This window comes from Engraulis encrasicolus, chromosome 18, assembly GCF_034702125.1.
Source record: "Engraulis encrasicolus isolate BLACKSEA-1 chromosome 18, IST_EnEncr_1.0, whole genome shotgun sequence".
Classification (NCBI taxonomy): Eukaryota; Metazoa; Chordata; class Actinopteri; order Clupeiformes; family Engraulidae; genus Engraulis; species Engraulis encrasicolus.
The window spans coordinates 220,552-240,000 of NC_085874.1; the positions used below are offsets into that span (position 1 = coordinate 220,552).

The window sequence follows — 19,449 nt, forward strand, 5'->3', positions numbered from 1 at the left end:
TTGGCGGAATAGCTGTGACTGACAGAATTGTTATTTTGTATATTTACCACACTAAAATCATATAAATATTGAAAAACACAAAGTCAACATATTTAAACATTAATTTTATGCACTGAATGCACTTGATGACATTTGGTCTTTATCTTGCTATAAATCTCTTTGGGTTGGTCTGGACCCGAACACCACAAATGTCACTATTGATGATATTTTCTAATATTAGAGAAAAACGAATAAAATAAATTTGTAATGTAATACATGGACAACATAATCACTAATTGTATGACTTTAGGAAGTATTAATAGTGAATTTATACAGGTTTTGATAGTTTTGGTCATCAAAAACGATTTGCATGATGTAAGATAAAAGACCTGTAAAGTAAAAAAGATGAGCAAAAAAGTAGTATTTGGATGGATGGATATGAATATCAAGTTAGCTGTGAGATGAAAAACAATATTTAATGAGAAGTAGTGTTTTTAGGTGTTTTATGGCTGAGTTTTTCTATCACGGGTCACGACCCGAACACCACAGGTGTACTGAACTGAACTGAATGCCACATTTCCTCCATGTGATTGTCAACATGGCCGCCGTTTAGTGCGTGCAGTGTCCATCATTGAAGCACTGCATTTTTCCGCCATTCTTAGGGGATCATCCTGGCACTTTCAGTGCACTGACTCAACTGAAATCCTCAGCGGGAGCGCCCTAGGCACTGAAAAACAGTGCACCAAGTGCACAAGTGCGGCATTTGAGACACAGCCTGTGTCTCAAATCACGCACTTGTGCACTTCGGGCACTGTTTTTCAGTGCTTAGGGTGCTCACGCTGAACATTTCAGTTGAGCCAGTGCACTGAAAGTGCCAGGATGATCCCCTAACAATGGCGGAAAAATGCAGTGCTTGACTGATGGACACTGCACGCACTAAACGGCAGCCATGTTGACAATGACACAGAGGAAATGTGGCATTCAGTTCAGTAGAAGAGTTTGGTCAACAGTCTCCTAATTCTGTAAGTAATGTTGATGGGACACCAACCTTTTCATGCCAACCAAAGTATTGTATGTGTGATTGTTGTCCTTTGGTGTCAAGGAAATGGGAATACAAGCACCAGATGCTGTGCATTGTAAACAGTAGCCAACTCGTATTTTGGCGAGCTAATGCCATGCTCAGCCATCACTTCCAGCGAGGGCACAGTGCATAGTGCTCAATTTTTTCCACGACACTATGCACTAAAGACCTCAGTGCACTGTGTGCACTGTGCTCTGGCTGTCAGTGCACTGACATAAGTGCGTGATTTGAGACATAGCCATAGGCTGTGTCTCAAATGCCGCACTTGAACACTTCGGGCACTGTTTTACACTGTTGATTGCTGTCCTCTGGGGTGAAGGAAATGGAAATACAAGCATCAGACGCTGTGCATTGTAAACAGTAGCCAACTCATATTTTGGCGAGCTAATGCCATGCTCAGCCGTCACTTCCATCGAGGGCACAGAGCATAGTGCTCAAATTTTTCCACGACACTATACACTAAAGACCTCACCTAAAGACCTGACAAAAGTGCGTCATTTGAGACACAGCCATACAGTTGAGGACGATAGGCTATTATCAGCCCCCCTCCTGAAATCTGATATTTATCTTGATTTCCCAGTGAGAATGACCATTATTAACCGTTTCTGTTATTCTGGAAACAAATACACTGATGGAGATAATGTCCAATGAGTTGAATTTGGATTTTTCTATGGTTACAATGAGTTTAAACAAAAAAAGGCAAAAATGACAAGGACAGAATTATTAGCCCCCCAGTGTTTCCCATACATTGAGGAAACTATGGCGCACCGCCATTGTTTAAATTGGCATAGTGCTCAAAAATTTCCACAACACTATGCACTTAAGACCTCAGTGTACTGTGTGTAGTATGCACTGACTGTCAGTGCACTGACACAAGTGTGTGATTTGATACACAGCCATAGATGTGTATAGAAGACTTCTACATCTATGGGTGCAGTGATGCACCAAACGTGGTGCAGTGCTGTCAGTTTGCTTTGGTTTGGTGACTAACTACGACATAGCAGACCCAGTTAAACCATGATCGTGATATATAACTTTAAAAACTTACTTTGCTGCTCGGGTCCCGGTAAACCACCTTTGTCAGGGTCGTGGGTCCCACAGTCCGCGCTCTCTCCTCCCGGCAGGTGTGAGCAGTGCCGCCGGGGTGACCCCAGAGCGCGAGGGCTCAGCAGCTGAGATGTGACATTAGTGTGCGTTTGTGAGGAAAGCCCGCGACCTGGCAGTCTAACTTTAGTTCTAGATATTCTGCAAAGTGTCTGCAGCGAACCGCTGTTGATTATTTTACGAAACATATCTGCAAAACGCACATATTCCTCTGATTTGATCAAAAACGCATGATCGATGTTCAGGTGTCCACCATAACAGGAAGTACTTGAGGGTCGAGGAAGAGTTTCAGTATCTTCTTTAGTCGTACAAAGCGCATCACCGCCACCTAGTGGTCGGGAAGAAAAAATAACCCACAGTCATGACTGGCACATCATCTTCTATAAAGTCGTCTATACGTTGAGGGTTGTTTTTTCTCTTCAAATGTTCCCCGACACACACAACTGATGTTCAGGATGGAAATTAAAAAAGAAAACATCACATAAGACAAGTCTCATCAGCATTTTTAAAAAGAAGACTTCATGGAGAATAAAGAAAAAAAAATCTGTGGACAATCCCACAATAGCTGGGTCTCTTAGCGTCCAAAAAGGGCCTAATCGTTACGCGCTGGATAGAAGCACCAAAATCGGTGTAGACCTTCCTTAGGGTGTTCTCCATCATTTCAGAAGGGGTGCCCCAAATTTCAATGTCATTAAGGTCATTTTTATGGGGTAAATCCAAGATGGCTGCCCAAAACCAGCCAATAGTAGTAAAATGCTGTACTGCCTGGACATAATGGTGTTATGGGCCAATCCACCTATTTGTGTGTGATGTATACAAACTGAACTTTGAAAATATGTGCAAAACCTACCATAAAAACAATGTTATATATGTCTTATTTAGATTCAAAAACAGGAAAATCATAAAAACCATGGTCAGAATGAGATCACTCTACAATTGAGAGCTCATTTCTGGGCATTTAGCTATTGAACCAACATTCATTAAGAGTTTTAAAAATTTGCAGTGGGTCATATCTATAACATCCAAAAAGAAAATTGTGGTTAGAAAATTTAGGGGAGACGAGATAAACCCTTGAACTGGGCCACACATAACTGTCCCAATGTTAGCATGCTAGCATTAGCAGGTTCAGACACTCAGTCTGCTCTTCAGATAAAGATGGCAAACAATAATTTTAATCCCACTTACACATGCGCGCACACACACAAACTACTACTACTTCCTTAGGACCCCCTCAATGATTTAACCCTAGGAGTCCAACTGAAATATATTCATATCAATCAAGTCAATAATACATGTACATATCAAGTGTCAGTGACAATAATTTTTATCCCACTTACACATGCGCGCACACACACAAACTACTACTACTTCCTTAGGACCCCCTCAATGATTTAACCCTAGGAGTCCAACTGAAATATATTCATATCAATCAAGTCAATAATACATGTACATATCAAGTGTCAGTGACAGCTGTCAAATGACAAATGTATGCTGATTAATGTTCAGATATGTATATCGCAGTCCTAAGTGTACAATGGAGTGATAAGGGCATTTATGCTTAGGAAATTATGAATAATCAATATGCAATACACCATACATACAGTATATTGACAGATACTTTGTTTTAAAAGAGCAAAATGGTAACATGTCTGTTTTTCCATCTACTTTTGGCTTTAATCTAGATGACATGTTGGCTACCTAACCACTTAATTTATTGTTTGCTCGTTATTTTTTATTTGTGGGTGTGGTCCTTTGTTTAAAACATGTCTGCCTGCCTTCCCTCTCTCACATAGGCTACTAAAATAGTCTTTCAAAAACTTAAAACAACAGCATGTGGAAATCCTATTGGCTTTGGAGGGCTAACGTCTATTAGACTATACTGTACTCTACTGTACTGCACTGTACTCTACTGTACTGTACTGTACTGTACTGTACTGTAATGTGATATACCGTACTGTACTCTACTGCACCGTGCAGTATGCTACTGTACTGTACTGTACTGTACTGTACTAGACTGCACCGTACTGTATGCTACTGTACTGTACTTAACTAGACTCCACCGTACTTTATGCTACTGTACTGTACTGTACTTTACTGTACTGCACCGTACTGTATGCTACTGTACTGTACTGCACCGTACTGTATGCTACTGTACTGTACTATACTGCACCGTACTGTATGCTACTGTACTGTACTGTACTGTACTATACTGCACCGTACTGTATGCTACTGTACTGTACTGCACCGTACTGTATGCTACTGTACTGTACTGTACTATACTGCACCGTACTGTATGCTACTGTACTGTACTGCACCGTACTGTATGCTACTGTACTGTACTGTACTATACTCTACTGTACTTTATTATACTGCACCATTCTGTATGCTACTGTACTGTACTTAACTAGACTCCACCGTACTTTATGCTACTGTACTGTACTGTACTTTACTTTACTGTACTGCACCGTACTGTGTGCTACTGTACTGTACTGCACCGTACTGTATGCTACTGTACTGTACTGTACTGTACTATACTGCACCGTACTGTATGCTACTGTACTGTACTGCACCGTACTGTATGCTACTGTACTGTACTGTACTATACTCTACTGTACTTTATTATACTGCACCATTCTGTATGCTACTGTACTGTACTGCACTCCACTGCACTGCACTGTACTGTACAGTACAACTATAGAACTGAAAACATGTAGAGCGGTGGTGCTCAAACTGTGGTACGCGTACCACTGGTGGTACTTGAGACATCTCTGGTGGTACTTGGAATGCCATTATGAACCTCTCCTGTACTGACTGGCAAAAGTGAATATGGAAGGCCTTTACTGCGATATTCTAATGTTGGTTGTCAAGGTGGTACTCGGAGAGCTCAATATTTTCTCAGGGGGTACTTCACACAAAAGGTTTGAGAACCACTGATGAAGAGCATTCTGAGGACATGTACAATATTATGCAAAAAGGTGTAGTGGGAATGAGTTATGTTACTGTTACCACTCAAAATCTTGAAGGTTAAAAAAAGTCTTGTGGCATTTTGTTTGGGGGGGGGGCGGGGTATGATCGACTATTCTTCCGCCCAGACTATTTATGTGCCTTGCATATCAAGAAAATGAGTCCAGGTAATGATTTACTTTCATAGTATATACCATATGAGAAGTGTTGTTCTATATAGATATTTCTCCTATGGGTAAGGGTGGCAAAAGACCTACAGTACATGTTGTCCATCAGCTGTCAGTTTTGATAGCAGTTTAAGTACTCAATGATTACTGAGCTAACTAATACAACTTTTGACACAAGTACTAGGTGAGGACTTGTCTGCAAATAAACATTTTTTTTTTATATCTCTGTCTTCTTACTCAACATACACTAAGAAATCATTCCCATTTAATTTGAACTGAAGCCATACTTTGGCCTACATGTAGGCCTATATTGAGTAATCTGTAATTCCATTCTAAAGATGACTGAAATGCTCTCACAATATGCACTTGTAAAAATATAGAATTAGGTGATCTTATGGGGTTCTTCATACATATGGAAAGGTCCTGTCCTTTACCCTCTCTCATACAAATAAAATACGTATATCTGTTATGGAAATTAGAGGATGGAGAACCTGCTACCTAGGGCATCTTGCACTGACACTATCCCATTCAAATCGAGCATTAGCAGCAGTCTATTCTCACCATAGTTTTAGTGTTGGCAATGCTCATTTTAATTCAGACCAAGAATCTTCTCAAATCGTTCACAATGTTACATGCTGTCAAGCACGTAAGCACATACTCACCCATACTTTCACACTATGTACATTTTGTAGTTTTATCAATCTGGTCTAGCAGGCTACCCTTGCTTCATCTCTTCTGATGACTATATTAACATTGTCAGCTAAGTATAATGTCATGTAATAACAATGTAATGCGTTACCAACATGACATATTGTATATGACATGGTAGACATTTTTTTTTCAAGGGGCACCCCTTCTAGGATGTCTTCAAATCAGTCAAGGAACACGTGTACCGAATTATATGCTTCTATCCAGCGCGTAACGATTTCTCGGCTTAGAGCCCCTACTACAAGGGGTTCTGGAGCTCTGAAAATGACACCCAAAATGATTTGTCAGACTTGTGTGGTCTTCTGTTCAAACACCAATAGATTTTCCTTTCTAATTATTGCTTTGTGTGAGAGTGTTTCTACTTATCTCTACCAGGGGGGAAAAATCAAGAACCTAGATTGGGTACAAATATATCTTCTGAAGGGCTAAACAGAGCACGCACATGCAAAAACTGCAATCAAATTTGTATCATCTTTGAGGGAATGCTACTCATTGAGAGCATTCTGACGGGGACCATTATTGCTTGGTATGGGAACTGCTCTCAAGCCAACAGGAGAGCTCTTCAGAGGGTTGTGCGTACAGCTCAGAACATATGCGGCTGTGACTTACCCTCCATACTGGAGCTATTTGAGGGAAGGAGCATCAGGAAGGCTAAAAAAAATCTCGGCTGATCCTCCTAGTCACCCCAACCATGAACTGTTTACTATGTTACCATCTGGGAAACGGTACAGAAGCCTGAAATCTCATACCAGACTCCAAAGTAGTTTCTTCCACCAAGCAGTTAGATTACTGAATTCATGAAGACAACAAGGCACTTTCTTTGCACTTTTTTTCCACCACCCCCCACCACCCCCCAGCCCCCTCTTTTTTATTTTTATTTTTAAATCTTTTTGAGGACACAAAAACACAACAATTTTTACTCTTTATAGGCTTCAAACCTATAATAAGAAGTAATAAACTAATCTTGAATCTTGAATCTTGAATCTTGACGATGCAGGATCATTCAGACCAAATCGGACAGTTTTGCAACAAACTATTCCTATCTATGTACCAGCATGCATAATGTGAGCTTCCTTCATGGTTTAGTTCTTGAGCCATGGGCTTGTGAACTTTGACAAAAAAAAGAGTGTGAACAAAATGGGCACCCCCCCTCCCCCAGTGAAAATGGTTGTAACATGGAAAGTATACATCTTACACTCAAATAAATGTACAGTGTTTCTCATACGTACCATGGTTACATTTGGTAATTTTTTCAGATTTTTTTGAGACCTAAGTACACAGGCTCCTGTTGAATTGACATGGAATGACCTTTCTTTTGAGCCTAATATTAAGGCTCTCTGACGATTTTGAAAAATTGACATTTAAAGATCCAAAAGTGGCAGCCATCTTGAATTTGAAGGTCAACATAGGTCAAATCAATCAATCTACATCCTTTATGAATTTCTTGACCCAAATAGTCTCAGAAAAAAACGCAAAACCGTTAAAAAGTACATTTCCAGCTTGGCTGGCAGCACCCATTTTGGATATAGGTCTCTACAAACATTTCCCCACATTTTTGTGAGGGGCACCCCGGCTCATTTTTTTATTTAACCTTTATAGATGACAAATCCAGTGAGAAACGAACCTTTCCTCTCCACGGTCATGGAACTTCTATAGATGACCCAACTATTTGTTGAAGAGATTTTTAATTGAGAACTTATTCTAATGTCAGACTGGTAGAACTATAGGCCTACACACACATACACATACAGTAAACACACACACACACACATTAGGCCTAATTAATTAATTCATTCATTCATTCATTTATTTGACACATTAAAGGGGCACAATGTAGGATTACGTAGTTTGCGTGGTGCCCATGGCATGCCTGTCTCAAAATCTACTAATCTACATGAAAAAATGCTGTTTAACTGTATGCTCGCTGAGAGAATGTTTTCATCACAGAATGCCAGCAGTTCATACAAATGTGAATATGTATCTGGAGGTAAGTGAAGCAAATTTTTCGTATGAGAAGTTTTTCCCACAACTCTCGTCTGGGTCGCTGTGTCAACAGTTACATTCGGGGTTCTCAGACAGTGGACCATGAAAGTGGTCGCGAGAGTCATTGTTCCCTTACTATTGACTCAAATAAGCATTGGCTGACGCGGGACAGTAAAGTTGAACTTTTAATCCTACATAGTGTGGCTTTAATCAATGCATCAGCTAAAAAACATCAATATAAATATGCCAGCGTTAGCATAGTTGCTAAATTTTACCCGTTGTCCTGAGGCAGGTAGCCTATGTATGATAAAACAATTAACAAACAATACAGCATGCCTACAAACAGTAAAACAATGTTCATACTATTAATTTAATGGGAGCAGATCTGGTCTGTTTTCAGCCACTGTTTAAGGATCATTTTGAAGGTGTTGATGTTGTCATAGTCTGATATGAGCTGGCAACACATTCCAGGGGTCCGTTTCTCGATTCTTGTCGTTGCTAACCATCTTAAGACCGTCTTAAGACCGTCTTACCATTCCCTTGGATTTAGTGGTGAGCGTCGCTGTCGAGAGAGAGTTGAGTCGCTCTTACGAAGGACGTCGCTACCGTCGTTAGCCAAGACGCTTTCGAGATACGGACCCCAGGACTCCGTACATGTACACACAAGCCTCTTTCTGACCAGTGCCGCGCTGGAGCCAGTGTCGAACTGATGAGATGCTAAAGTCAATCCCATTGCTGTCACCATGGTAACACAAGACATGCTACAGCCAACCCCATTGCTGTCACCATGGCAACAGAGGATGTGGTGGCCAGAGAGACGGCACCTGCAGAGATCAAGAGAACAGTGTTGCTATGACAACATCATCACAACAGCAACAACACTGATGCTATGAAAACAGGGTCACAGTAGCATTCATACAAGAGAACCACACTGTTACTACGTTGTGAAATACAAGAAACTTTAAAACTATCCATAGTGTGTGTGTGTGTGTGTGTGTGTGTGTGTGTGTGTGTGTGTGTGTGTGTGTGTGTGTGTGTGTGTGTGTGTGTGTGTGTGTGTGTGTGTGTGTGTGTGTGTGTGTGAATGCATGCACGAGTATGATTATGAGTCCTAAGGGTCCTAATGTTTGAACAAAAAGATACACTTTACCTTTCAAGTGGTAAGTGTGGTGTTCTGATTGCATTGTGTCATTCATTATTGTTTTAAACAAATTAATTGTAGCTTGATTCCAGTTGAGCAGTATGCATTTTTTGAATACATAAGCATTTATACCAATGCTTTTATTGGAGATCGGGTCTAGTGTATTATTTGACTTTGTACCAAAGAGATACAAAATAGGTGAGGGTTTGAATTTAATTAGCAAAAGTTTGATCGTCAGACTGTCTACTGCATTCCATAAGCGTTTACCATTCTTGCAATTCCAAAATACATGGATAGGAGAGCCAGTACATGTTTTACAGCGATGACATTTAAAAGACATGGTGGGATACATCTTGCTAAGACGGACAGTGCATGAAATTGTAATTTTGCTCGGTGATTTTGATACACGATAAAGAAGCAAAAACATTACACACTAACTTTATTGATCCCGCTGAAAATTACAATGTCCAGCAGCATAGACAAATACACAAGTTATAAATAATTCATACAAGGGAGGACAGATGAAACATCAGGGCCGGATTAAGATGGCCAGGGGTACCTAGGCTACAGGTTGCTGTAGGCCCTCACAAAAGGCAACATTCATTACATAATTACATCAAAATTACATCTAAATAAATATATATATATATAACATCTTTGCCAACTATGCAGTATTAATAAGATTTCAAACTGTACCTGACACAGCCTCATTTTTCAATATCATATCTTGTCAGAATTCTGCAATTACTGATCTTTCCCCCTATGGCATATCGGGGGCCCCCTGGCAGGCTGAAGCCAAATCTAGCCTGTGCATTAACCCATTTTGCTGCGTACATTGTGTACCTATGGCACCTGGAGCAACATATACGCTGCATTCAGGCTCTTGAGATATGTTTTTTTTTAATTGAAAATGTGGGAATGTTAGAGCTGAATAGACACATTCTAATGCAAAATGAGGGTCCTAGCTCTTAAATGCAACTGATTTCATATTTGTATGTGCTCCAGAGGCTGAGATATGTAGGTTAATCCGGCCCTGTGAAACATACTGTATAGCACATCTACACATTCTCTGGCCTTTGTCGTAGAGAGGAGATGAATTAGCAGTTCAGTCCAGTTTATTTTCCCCTGGGTACTTCACATTCTCTCACTCAATAAAGACAGGCATCAGACAGACTCTCCCCCATCCTCCTGCATGCCTGAGGTACTGTGAGCATGGTACCGTCCTGCCGCACTGCTCCCTTGGGGTGCCGTTTGAGGCTGCCGCCTTGCACGGGTGAGGCTTAAATGCAATTTTGTTGTGTGCAGTGAGCACTGTATGCTGTGGAGGGCTGTGTCACAATGTTAATGGGAGTTTCCCAGGTGGGCCTTCACTTCACTTTCATCACAGGTGGGCAGGATCTCCTAAAGTTGACCACCATCCCCTTGGCTTTGGTGGTGTTCAGGTGCAGCTGCTTGGAACAGCACCAGTCCCCTGTACTGCTCTTCCTGACTGTCCTTGATACAGTCACAGTGTCATCAGAGGACTTCCGCTTGTGGTGAATCACAGAGTTTTAGCTGAAGGAGAGCACCGTTCCTTGTGGCAGTTCATAAGGACTCTGTGTGTGTGTATGTGTGTGAGTGCGTGTGTGTGCTTGTGTGTGTGTTCATGTGTGTGTTGTCAGTTCCATGGTCTGTGAGTGTGCATGTGCATGTGCATGTGCGTGTGAGTGTGCGTGTTCATGACTGTGTGTGTGTTGTCAGTTCCACATTCTCTGGGGGCTGATCATCAGATTGGGTGGGCGTGTCTACAGTCCTCCGGATCAATAGGATAATAGAAATGCAAAGCACTCCCATGATGCCGAGGCTGACCCATAGGAGAGTTCGATGTCGCGCTGCAAAAGAGTATCGAGGAAACACACGTCAACCAACCACATTACTCTATGGCAGGGCTATTCAAATGGCGGCCCTGGGGCCAGATGCAGCCCTTGGACAGCAAGGTTCTGGCCCCCCACAAGCCCCTTGAAATACGGATTTTTTTTGTCGGAATTTAGAGATAAAAGTATGAGTTCCGTATCGAGCTGAAACGGGACACAGGACGTTAAAATGCAGGAAATTACATCCAAGAAATGCAAAACTTTCTGGGGGAGGGCCCCCAGACCCCCAACCTCAATGAAGTATTTTTTCTATTGACAGTCAGCAACCATCATACATACGTACATTTCGGCCCCTTTTCCTGGGAGGAATCTAAAAAACTGGCCCTCGTTGACATTTAATTGAATACCCCTGCTCTATGGTGTGTGTGTGTGTGTGTGTGTGTGTGTGTGTGTGTGTGTGTGTGTGTGTGTGTGTGTGTGTGTGTGTGTGTGTGTGTGTGTGTGTGTGTGTGTGTGTGTGTGTGTGTGTGTGTGTGTGTGTGTGTGTTACCTGTCCCCTGTACAAGGCCACATTGTGTGTGTGTGTGTGTGTGTGTGTGTGTGTGTGTGTGTGCGTGCACGCGTGCGTGTACGTGTGCGTACTTGTGTGTGTACACGTGCGTGTGTGTGTGTGTTTTAGTATGCTCTTGTGTGTCTTACCTGCTTTCTTGGGCTGGCCAGTTGGGGAAGCTGTGACAAAAAAAACAAGTGGCCTGATTACTCTGTGTGTGTGTGTGTGTGTGTGTGTGTGTGTGTGTGTGTGTGTGTGTGTGTGTGTGTGTGTGTGTGTGTGTGTGTGTGTGTGTGTGTGTGTGTGTGTGTGCGCGTGCGTGCGTGCATGTGCGTGTGTGTGTGTGTGTACCTCTGTGTACTGTACAGTCTATGCAGTCTGCATTCCGGAGTGTGTGTGCGTGCCTGTGTGTTTCAGTCTACTCTTGAGTTAGTCTTACCTGCATCCCTGGGCTGGCTAGTTGGGGGAGCTCTGGCACCTGGGATTACAAACAAGTACTAATTACTGTGTGTGTGTGTGTGTGTGTGTGTGTGTGTGTGTGTGTGTGTGTGTGTGTGTGTGTGTGTGTGTGTGTGTGTGCGTGTGCGCGTGCATGCGTGCGTGAATGTGTATGTGTATGTGTATGTGTATATGTGTACCTGTCCCAGAGGTGTGTGTGTATGTGTGTACCTTTGTGTCCAGTGTATGTGGTCTCCATTCAGGTGTGCATGTCTACAGTGTGTGTGTGTGTGTGTGTGTGTGTGTGTGTGTGTGTGTGTGTGTGTGTACCTGTGAGTATAGTGTATGTTGTTTCCATTCCAGCGTGTATGTGGTCGGCGACGTGACAGTGCAGCAGCCATGTCCCAGGATGCTTTGCTGTCATGGCGACCGTCTGGAAGGTTCCGGGGAAAAGATCAAAGACATCTGCAGCGTGTGTGTGAGTGTCCTACACAGGAGCAGAGCGAGGTTAGTGTGTGTCTGCATGTGTACGATGTGCATGTCAGTGTGTGTGCTTGAGTGGAAGTGTGTATGTAGTATGTGTGTGTGTGTGTGTGTGTGTGTGTGTGTGTGTGTGTGTGTGTGTGTGTGTGTGTGTGTGTGTGTGTGTGTGTGTGTGTGTGTGTGTGTGTGTGTGTACCTGGTATGTGAAAGGGTGTGTGGAAATATACGGTGTGTGTGTGTGTGTCTGGAATGTGAAAGTGTGTGTGGGTGTGGGTGTGTGTGCCTGGTATGTGAATATGTGTGTGCGTTTGTCGGTGTGTGTGTGTGTGTGTGTGTGTGTGTGTGTGTCTGTGTGTGTGTGTGTGTGTGCGTGTGTGCGTGTGTGTGTGTGTGTGTGTGTGTGTGTGTGTGTGTGTGTGTGTGTGTGTGTGTGTGTGTGTGTGTCAGTGGCGAACCGTGAGCACTACGGCTGGGCCTTCACTTCAGCCCTCAGCCCTGTTTTTTTTTTTTTTTGGGGGGGGGGGGGGGGGGTCGCTTATGCACGGGCTGATCATACCAGAGTCGCATATGCACTTCTGATAACTTATCAAAAGCAATTTGCGCTGTCACAGACAACCTCCACAAAATAACACAATAAATAGACCACAGATTACTGAATGCCCCGAATTAAGAACTTGAAATAATAAAAAATGTGTTTTTTTACATACCTAGTCCTACATGAACACGAAATCCATTCGTCGGTTTCTCTTGGTGAAGTGGGCGATGGCAGCGTCAGCTCCAAAAGAAGTCCTTTCTCGATGGACATCAGTGCCAAAGCTCCCAGACGACCCTGTCCAGTAGTGTTTCTGGCGTGCGTCTTGATGCGCTTCAGAGCCGAGAAAGACCGTTCCACCGTGGAGGTGGACACGGGAATGGTCAGCACCAGGCAGGTGAGGCGATACAGCTGCGGCATGCTCTCAGTCAGCTCTTTAAGCGTCAGAAAGTTCAGCAGGTCTGATGGACTCCTTCACTCGAAGCTTGCCATGTTATACATGACTGTCAATTCAGTCTTGAGCTTGGGGAGGTCAAAGTGCAGCCCGTAGTTTTCAGTTAGGAACTGAAACTCAGCGCTGGGGAAGTTTTCTCTGTATGTTGCAAACTTCTTGGGGTCCAACAGGGCAAGGAACATCAGTTTTTTGTGATCCTTGAACCTGTTCCTCAGCTGAGTGAGAATGTTGTCCAGGATTTCACTGTGCAGGCGCTGGTACGCTGCGCGCGCGTCTCCAACTGTCTGTGCCCTGCGGCCGCAGGAGGCCCGACTTCGCTCACCGTGTCCTCGTAGATGGAATCAAAGTTCGCCTTTTCTCTCTCCGTGGTGCTGCAAAAGTCAGCAATGCTGGACAAACAGAACTGTATGTCATACTGCTTATTCTGCAAGATTCCAAAGAGCACATCGGAGTAGGCGAACACAGAGTTGAATGTGGCGAGGAGGAAGCAAAACTCGAAGCCCGTCAGCAGAGCGAGGTACCCGTCAGCGCTGTGCACAGTGTTGTCGTCAAAATCATCGTAGTTGTCCACAATGAATTCGAAGAGCTCCACGAGTTCTTCTCTGCGCTCATAGACAGTGCAGACCAAACGCGAAGAAAAGTTCCATCTTGTTGGTGTCACTCTTGGCAGTCTCCGCTGGCATATTTCATCCAGGAGTTTCGTGCGTTTAGCTGATTTTGAGAAGAAGGCTGCAAGGCCATTGAGGTGTGAGAAAAAAACCTTGCACTGTTTGATCTTAGCAGCCAGCCTGATCTCCAAAAATTCCGTGCTCCTGGACACGGATGTTAAGGACACGAAATCCGTGTCCAGGAGCACGGATTTTGCCAAAATTCCGTGCTCCTGGACACGGAATTGTTTTCCGTGCTCCTGGACACGGAATTATTTTCCGTGATGGGCACACGGAAGTGCTTTCTATAGGCCATTACCACAGCACTGTGTAACTCTATCATTAGAAAATACATGCCAAATGCTAATCATAAACAAAATAATGCTATAGCAATTTAAGTTGTGCCCTGACCAAAACATTCCCTAACCTTAACCTGTCATTAAAGACATATTTTTGAGAAATACCTTTTCCAGTTGGTTGCTAGGCTATCAAATTCATATAATGAATGAAAGAAAACTAGCTGTGCCCAGACCAAAACAATCCCTAACCCTAACCTGTCAGTAAGAAATGTTTTTTTTTTAGAAAAAAATATTTGAAATTAGAAAAATCCTGAGAAAACACAAGACTGTGGAAACATAGAGCTGTGGGAGTAGCCTATAGAGAGAGCACTTCTCTGTGTCCATCACGGAAAACAATTCCGTGTCCAGGAGCACGGAAAACAATTCCGTGTCCAGGAGCACGGAAAACAATTCCGTGTCCAGGAGCAAAGTCCGTGCTCCTGGACACAAATTTTGTGCCCTTACCATCCGTGTCCAGGAGCACTGAATTTTTGGAGATCATGTTGCAGCAGCACTTTGGGACATTACGAGGTTCAAGGAGTGCGCATAACAGTGAACAAATAGAGCTTGGGGGATTTTTTCTTTTATTTTAGCTTGAACCCCATTCAATCCAGAGGCCATGACTGCGGCTCCATCGTAGCATTGCGCGATTACCTTGTTCGTGCAGGCGCAGTCCTCCAGAAACTGCCAAACATGCCCAGCTATGGCGTCTGCGCGCTTATCACCACTGACATCTCCATACTGGAAAAAACGCTCCTTCACACCACCGTCAGTTGTGTAACGCAGGACGTACGACATTTGAGCAGTGTTGCTCACATCAGTTGTCTCGTCTACCATGACGGAGACAAAAGGCGTTTTGATCACCTCCTCCCTCATTGCCTCGGTCATTACATCCGCCACCGATTGAATCAGATCGTTCTGAATTTTGCTGGAGGTGCCGGTGAACACAGTGGCCGAATCCAGATGACAGCGCAGTGGGCTGTCATATTCCCCCAAAAACTGCAGTAGCTCCAAGTAGTTGCCCTTGTTCTCGGAATCTTTGCTTTCATCATGTCCTCGAAATGCCATCTCTTGCTTTCCAAGAAATGCGACAACATTGATGAGTCGTTTGAGGATTTCTCTGTTCTGCCTGACTTTGTTGTTGTGGGCGGTGGTTTGATTCCGGCGCTGCTCGTCTAGCTGAAGGTCAATTCTAGTGTCCCCAAAAGTTTTTAAACTGACCGTCGCTTGCAGGTGTGCTGCAGAATCCTGATGACGATGAGCTGACTTTGTCAAATTTGAGAGGCTGACGAATCCTCCGCTGACCCAAGTGGATGACTTGTCGGTGGTAAAAAGTAGACAGTTCCAGCAGTACAGCCTGTTGGTTTTCGTACAGCCCGTCATCCACGGGTATCGCTGGTAATTCTCTGTCTTAAAATGCCTTTCCACATGTCTTACCCTTTCTTTTAGTTCCAGTTCAGGAGTTGGTCTTCCCTGTTATATTATTTCAAGTTTATTGGTGAAAGACCGCCTTAAAAAACGCGATGCGATCAAGCTAGCCACAATCTCATCCTCCGCCATGCTAATCAAATGTCTCTCAACTGCTCTCTCACCACTCAGCCCTTTCGGACTTCATGAAGGCCTACGATCTGTTTTTTTTGTCCCGCCCACTTAAAATCAAACTGTGATTGGTCAAGTTTCCCATCACTCTCCAGACCAAAACACATAGTTTAGCTTTCCGCGGGATTCATGAAGTACTAACCAATAAGGAGCCGGTTAATCTCGCATCGATAGAGATGGACGATTCTGATTGGATAGTATGTTTCAGGACGGTAACACTTTCATTGCTGATGAGAATTTGGCAGTAAACATAGATTAGTGAAAATTATGTCGTTTTAAATCAAATCAAATGATATTTTCTTTATACATTATTTAATTTAATACTAATATTTTTGTTCTGAAATTATAAGGCCTTCTCTGAAGGCGTAGAAGGCCCTGAGGGTTCCCCTCTGGTGTGTGTGTGTGTGTGTGTGTGTGTGTGTGTGTGTGTGTGTGTGTGTGTGTGTGTGTGTGTGTGTGTGTGTGTGTGTGTGTGTGTGTGTGTGTGTGTGTGTGTGGAAATGGACGGTGTGTGTGTGCGTGTGTGTATGTGTGTGTGTACCTGGTACAGTGTGTGAATGCGTGTGTGTGGAAGTGTGTGTGTGTTTTGTGTGTGTATATGTTTGTGTGTGTATATACTTGGTGTGTGTGTGTGTGTGTGTGTGTGTGTGTGTGTGTGTGTGTGTGTGTGTGTGTGTGTGTGTGTGTGTGTGTGTGTGTGTGTGTGTGTGTGTGTGTGTGTGTGTGTGTATCCCTTAACAAAAATGGACCATGGTTTATTATGGTATTACTACGATTATCATGGTTCTGCCATGGTATGTCATGGTTACTCTAAGCACTCTGAACCTACTATAATTGTACTATGGCTTACTATGGTATTACTGTGATTTTTATGTAGTAACATGGTTCTACCATGGTATGTCATAATTACTCTACCCTTACAGAAATCGACCATGGTTGTATTGCAGTAACCATGGTTTTACCACTACATTTCATGGTGATTCTATGTACTATCAACAAACCATAGTTGTAGTACAGTAGCTGTCCTAGTGGTAGCCCTTACAAAGATTAACTATGGTTCTACTATGAAAAAGAATCATGGTTTTACCATAGATTTACCATGGATTATAGTTAATCATGGTTTTTAGTGTAACTTAAGGTATAACCCTAGTATACTCTTTGCCATAAACCATGGTTCCCCCCAAACCATGTTTTTGCTAAACCATGGTCGCCCACCCCAAAAGCAATTAAAAAAACATGGTTTTAAAAGACATGGTGGGGGGAATGGGTGCAAGGTTAAACCATAGTCATGAACCATGGTTTTCTTGGTTACCAAGGAAAAAGCAAAACCCCTGAATAACTACATGTGAGTAGCCGTTGTGTAATGGCTAGGGAGTTGGACTCTAGATCACAGGATTGCAGGTTCGAATTCCTGCCCTCACCATTCCGTAGACCTCCATCCATGGCTGAAGTGCCCTTGAGCAAGGCACCTAACATTGATCCAGGGACTGTAACCAATAGCCTGTAAGCTGCTTCGGATAAAAAAGCGCCAGCTCACTGTCACTCTAGGTCGTCCTCAGACGAGCCTTCCATCGTTGCTTCCAGTCATCCCGATTCTCCATACATCTTTTCAGTTCGCTGGTACTCAGGGCTCCGGCGTCCTTCTTGAGTATGTCCACAAATGTTAGTGTGGGACGTCCTCTTAACCGGCACCCATATGATGGTTCCCATAGCACCAGTTTGCTAGCTGGCAGTTCTGGGTGGCTTTGGCAATGTCCTGCAGGTCTCATTCTCCTTACGGCTATCTTCTCGCTCACCCTTGGTATTCCCTCGTATAGGATTTTGTTGCTTACATGTGCACTCTTACTGATGTTAAGCACTGCACGCAGCATCCTGGTGTAGCAGCCATCAAGGGACTTCTCTAGGGTTGGTTTCAGGGTCCAGCATTCACTGCCATAGAGGAGGACGGACTCTACTGTTGCGTAGAAGAAGCTGAATTTAATTGGACGGGGAGATTGGAGTTCCATACACTGGCCATACCGTTCAGGGCCCTCCACGCAAGTGCCTTCCTTACTTTTAGATCTTGCTCAGTAGAGTTGACCCATGAGCCCAGGAATTGTCGACTTCTTTCAGCACAGTGCCTCCTGCTGTACTTAGAGGTTGATGTTCAGGTGGGATGTTGTAGGTGATGACCTCAGTTTTCTTGGCGTTAAGCCTGAGGACGAGCCTTGGCGCACTCTAGCTCTACCCTTTTCAATACATAAAGTTTGTGCTTGTTCCACATTGTCAGAGAGCAAACTGATGTCACCCTGAAGTCAAGGTCTGTCAGGACCACTGCAGGGTATCAAATCGACTTCCTTGGAGATAGTGTGAAGCCAAGTTCCTGCTCTCGCCCACTGATTGCCCTCCTGAGGGCAAAATCAAGGACTATGATGAAGAGGAAGGGGGCTAGTGTCCCCCCCTGCATAACTCCAGCCAGGATGCCAAACTCCTCACTGTTGCCATCTGGGGTCACCACCTTGGCCCTTGTTCCTGCGTACATGGACTCTATTCGCCTTTGGCTAAGCCCGGCCCTCTTTAGTTTCAGTTGCTAGGTCGGACAGATAAACTTTCAGTGCTGAGATATCAATGTGATTTATGCAGTGACTGCAAATCGCAGCGGTTATTCACCCCTAATAAATAAAAAGCGCCATTCATAGTATTGTGAATATAGGTATTTATTTTCTGAACGGTCATGCGATGCATCACAGCTGTTGTTATGGGCTCTTCTCACATGGGTATCGTATCGATAGGCATTGTAACCAGCACCATGGTAAGCTGAGCTCGCATATCTTTTGAGCCCTGACTCAAACTTGCTAGACGAAAACGAAATCACACAACGTGATGGCTGTAGTCATCGTCAAAGCTACCACAGCAATGTGTAACATTAACGTTTGCCGTTTATATCTTCAGTAGCTTAACAAAATCACGTCCATCAGCTGCTAGTCAAAACACTCCTGCCGTGACCGATAGTTAACTTTGCTAGCGGTGCTTCTTCATTAATTAGGTCAGAAATCCAAAATCCTACTGTGAAACAGGTTCGTGGTTTGCTTACAACCTTACTGAAAAGTGACACAAATGAGATGGTGGCATGATCGGAGCACACAAAGGATGTTTTTGATCCGTGTGCTTTCTAGTCGAGTGTGAGGCTGCCGAGACCCTTCAAGGCAGACTATCCAGCTGCTAGTAATATTAGTCCGGTTTTAGGTAAAGAGGAAAGCGATTACCACCTGTTGCATCGCGGGGAAACTTGCACCTTTGTCACAAATACCCCAGGCACAATTTTCAATCATATTTTAATAATAATCCGACCATATCTCGCTAACTACTTGAAAACATGCGATTTCAGCATTGAGTTCAATGGAGCGCTGTCAAAACTGTCCGAGGTTTGTCCGAGGTTGTCCTTTTGC

The 19,449-nt window shown here is 43.6% G+C and overlaps 2 protein-coding genes across 2 annotated transcripts in view; both read right to left on the reverse strand.

Annotated features, from left to right (window-relative positions):
• Positions 1 to 2,639, reverse strand: part of malsu1 (mitochondrial assembly of ribosomal large subunit 1) — a 42,211-nt gene extending 39,572 nt beyond the window's left edge. The window contains exon 1 of the mRNA XM_063222686.1: positions 2,109 to 2,639. Coding sequence (XP_063078756.1) covers positions 2,109 to 2,352 — 244 coding nt within the window. The 5' untranslated portion in view covers positions 2,353 to 2,639. The remainder of the gene's footprint in view (positions 1 to 2,108) is intronic.
• A 6,910-nt stretch (positions 2,640 to 9,549) lies between these two features.
• The window catches only part of LOC134468810 (ferroxidase HEPHL1-like), a 46,609-nt gene continuing 36,709 nt past the window's right edge, over positions 9,550 to 19,449 (reverse strand). The window contains exons 18-21 of the mRNA XM_063222687.1: positions 12,299 to 12,455; positions 11,970 to 12,008; positions 11,680 to 11,709; positions 9,550 to 10,998 (exon numbers count right to left, since the gene is read on the reverse strand). Of these exons, the coding sequence (XP_063078757.1) occupies positions 10,844 to 10,998; positions 11,680 to 11,709; positions 11,970 to 12,008; positions 12,299 to 12,455 (381 nt within the window). The 3' untranslated portion in view covers positions 9,550 to 10,843. The remainder of the gene's footprint in view (positions 10,999 to 11,679; positions 11,710 to 11,969; positions 12,009 to 12,298; positions 12,456 to 19,449) is intronic.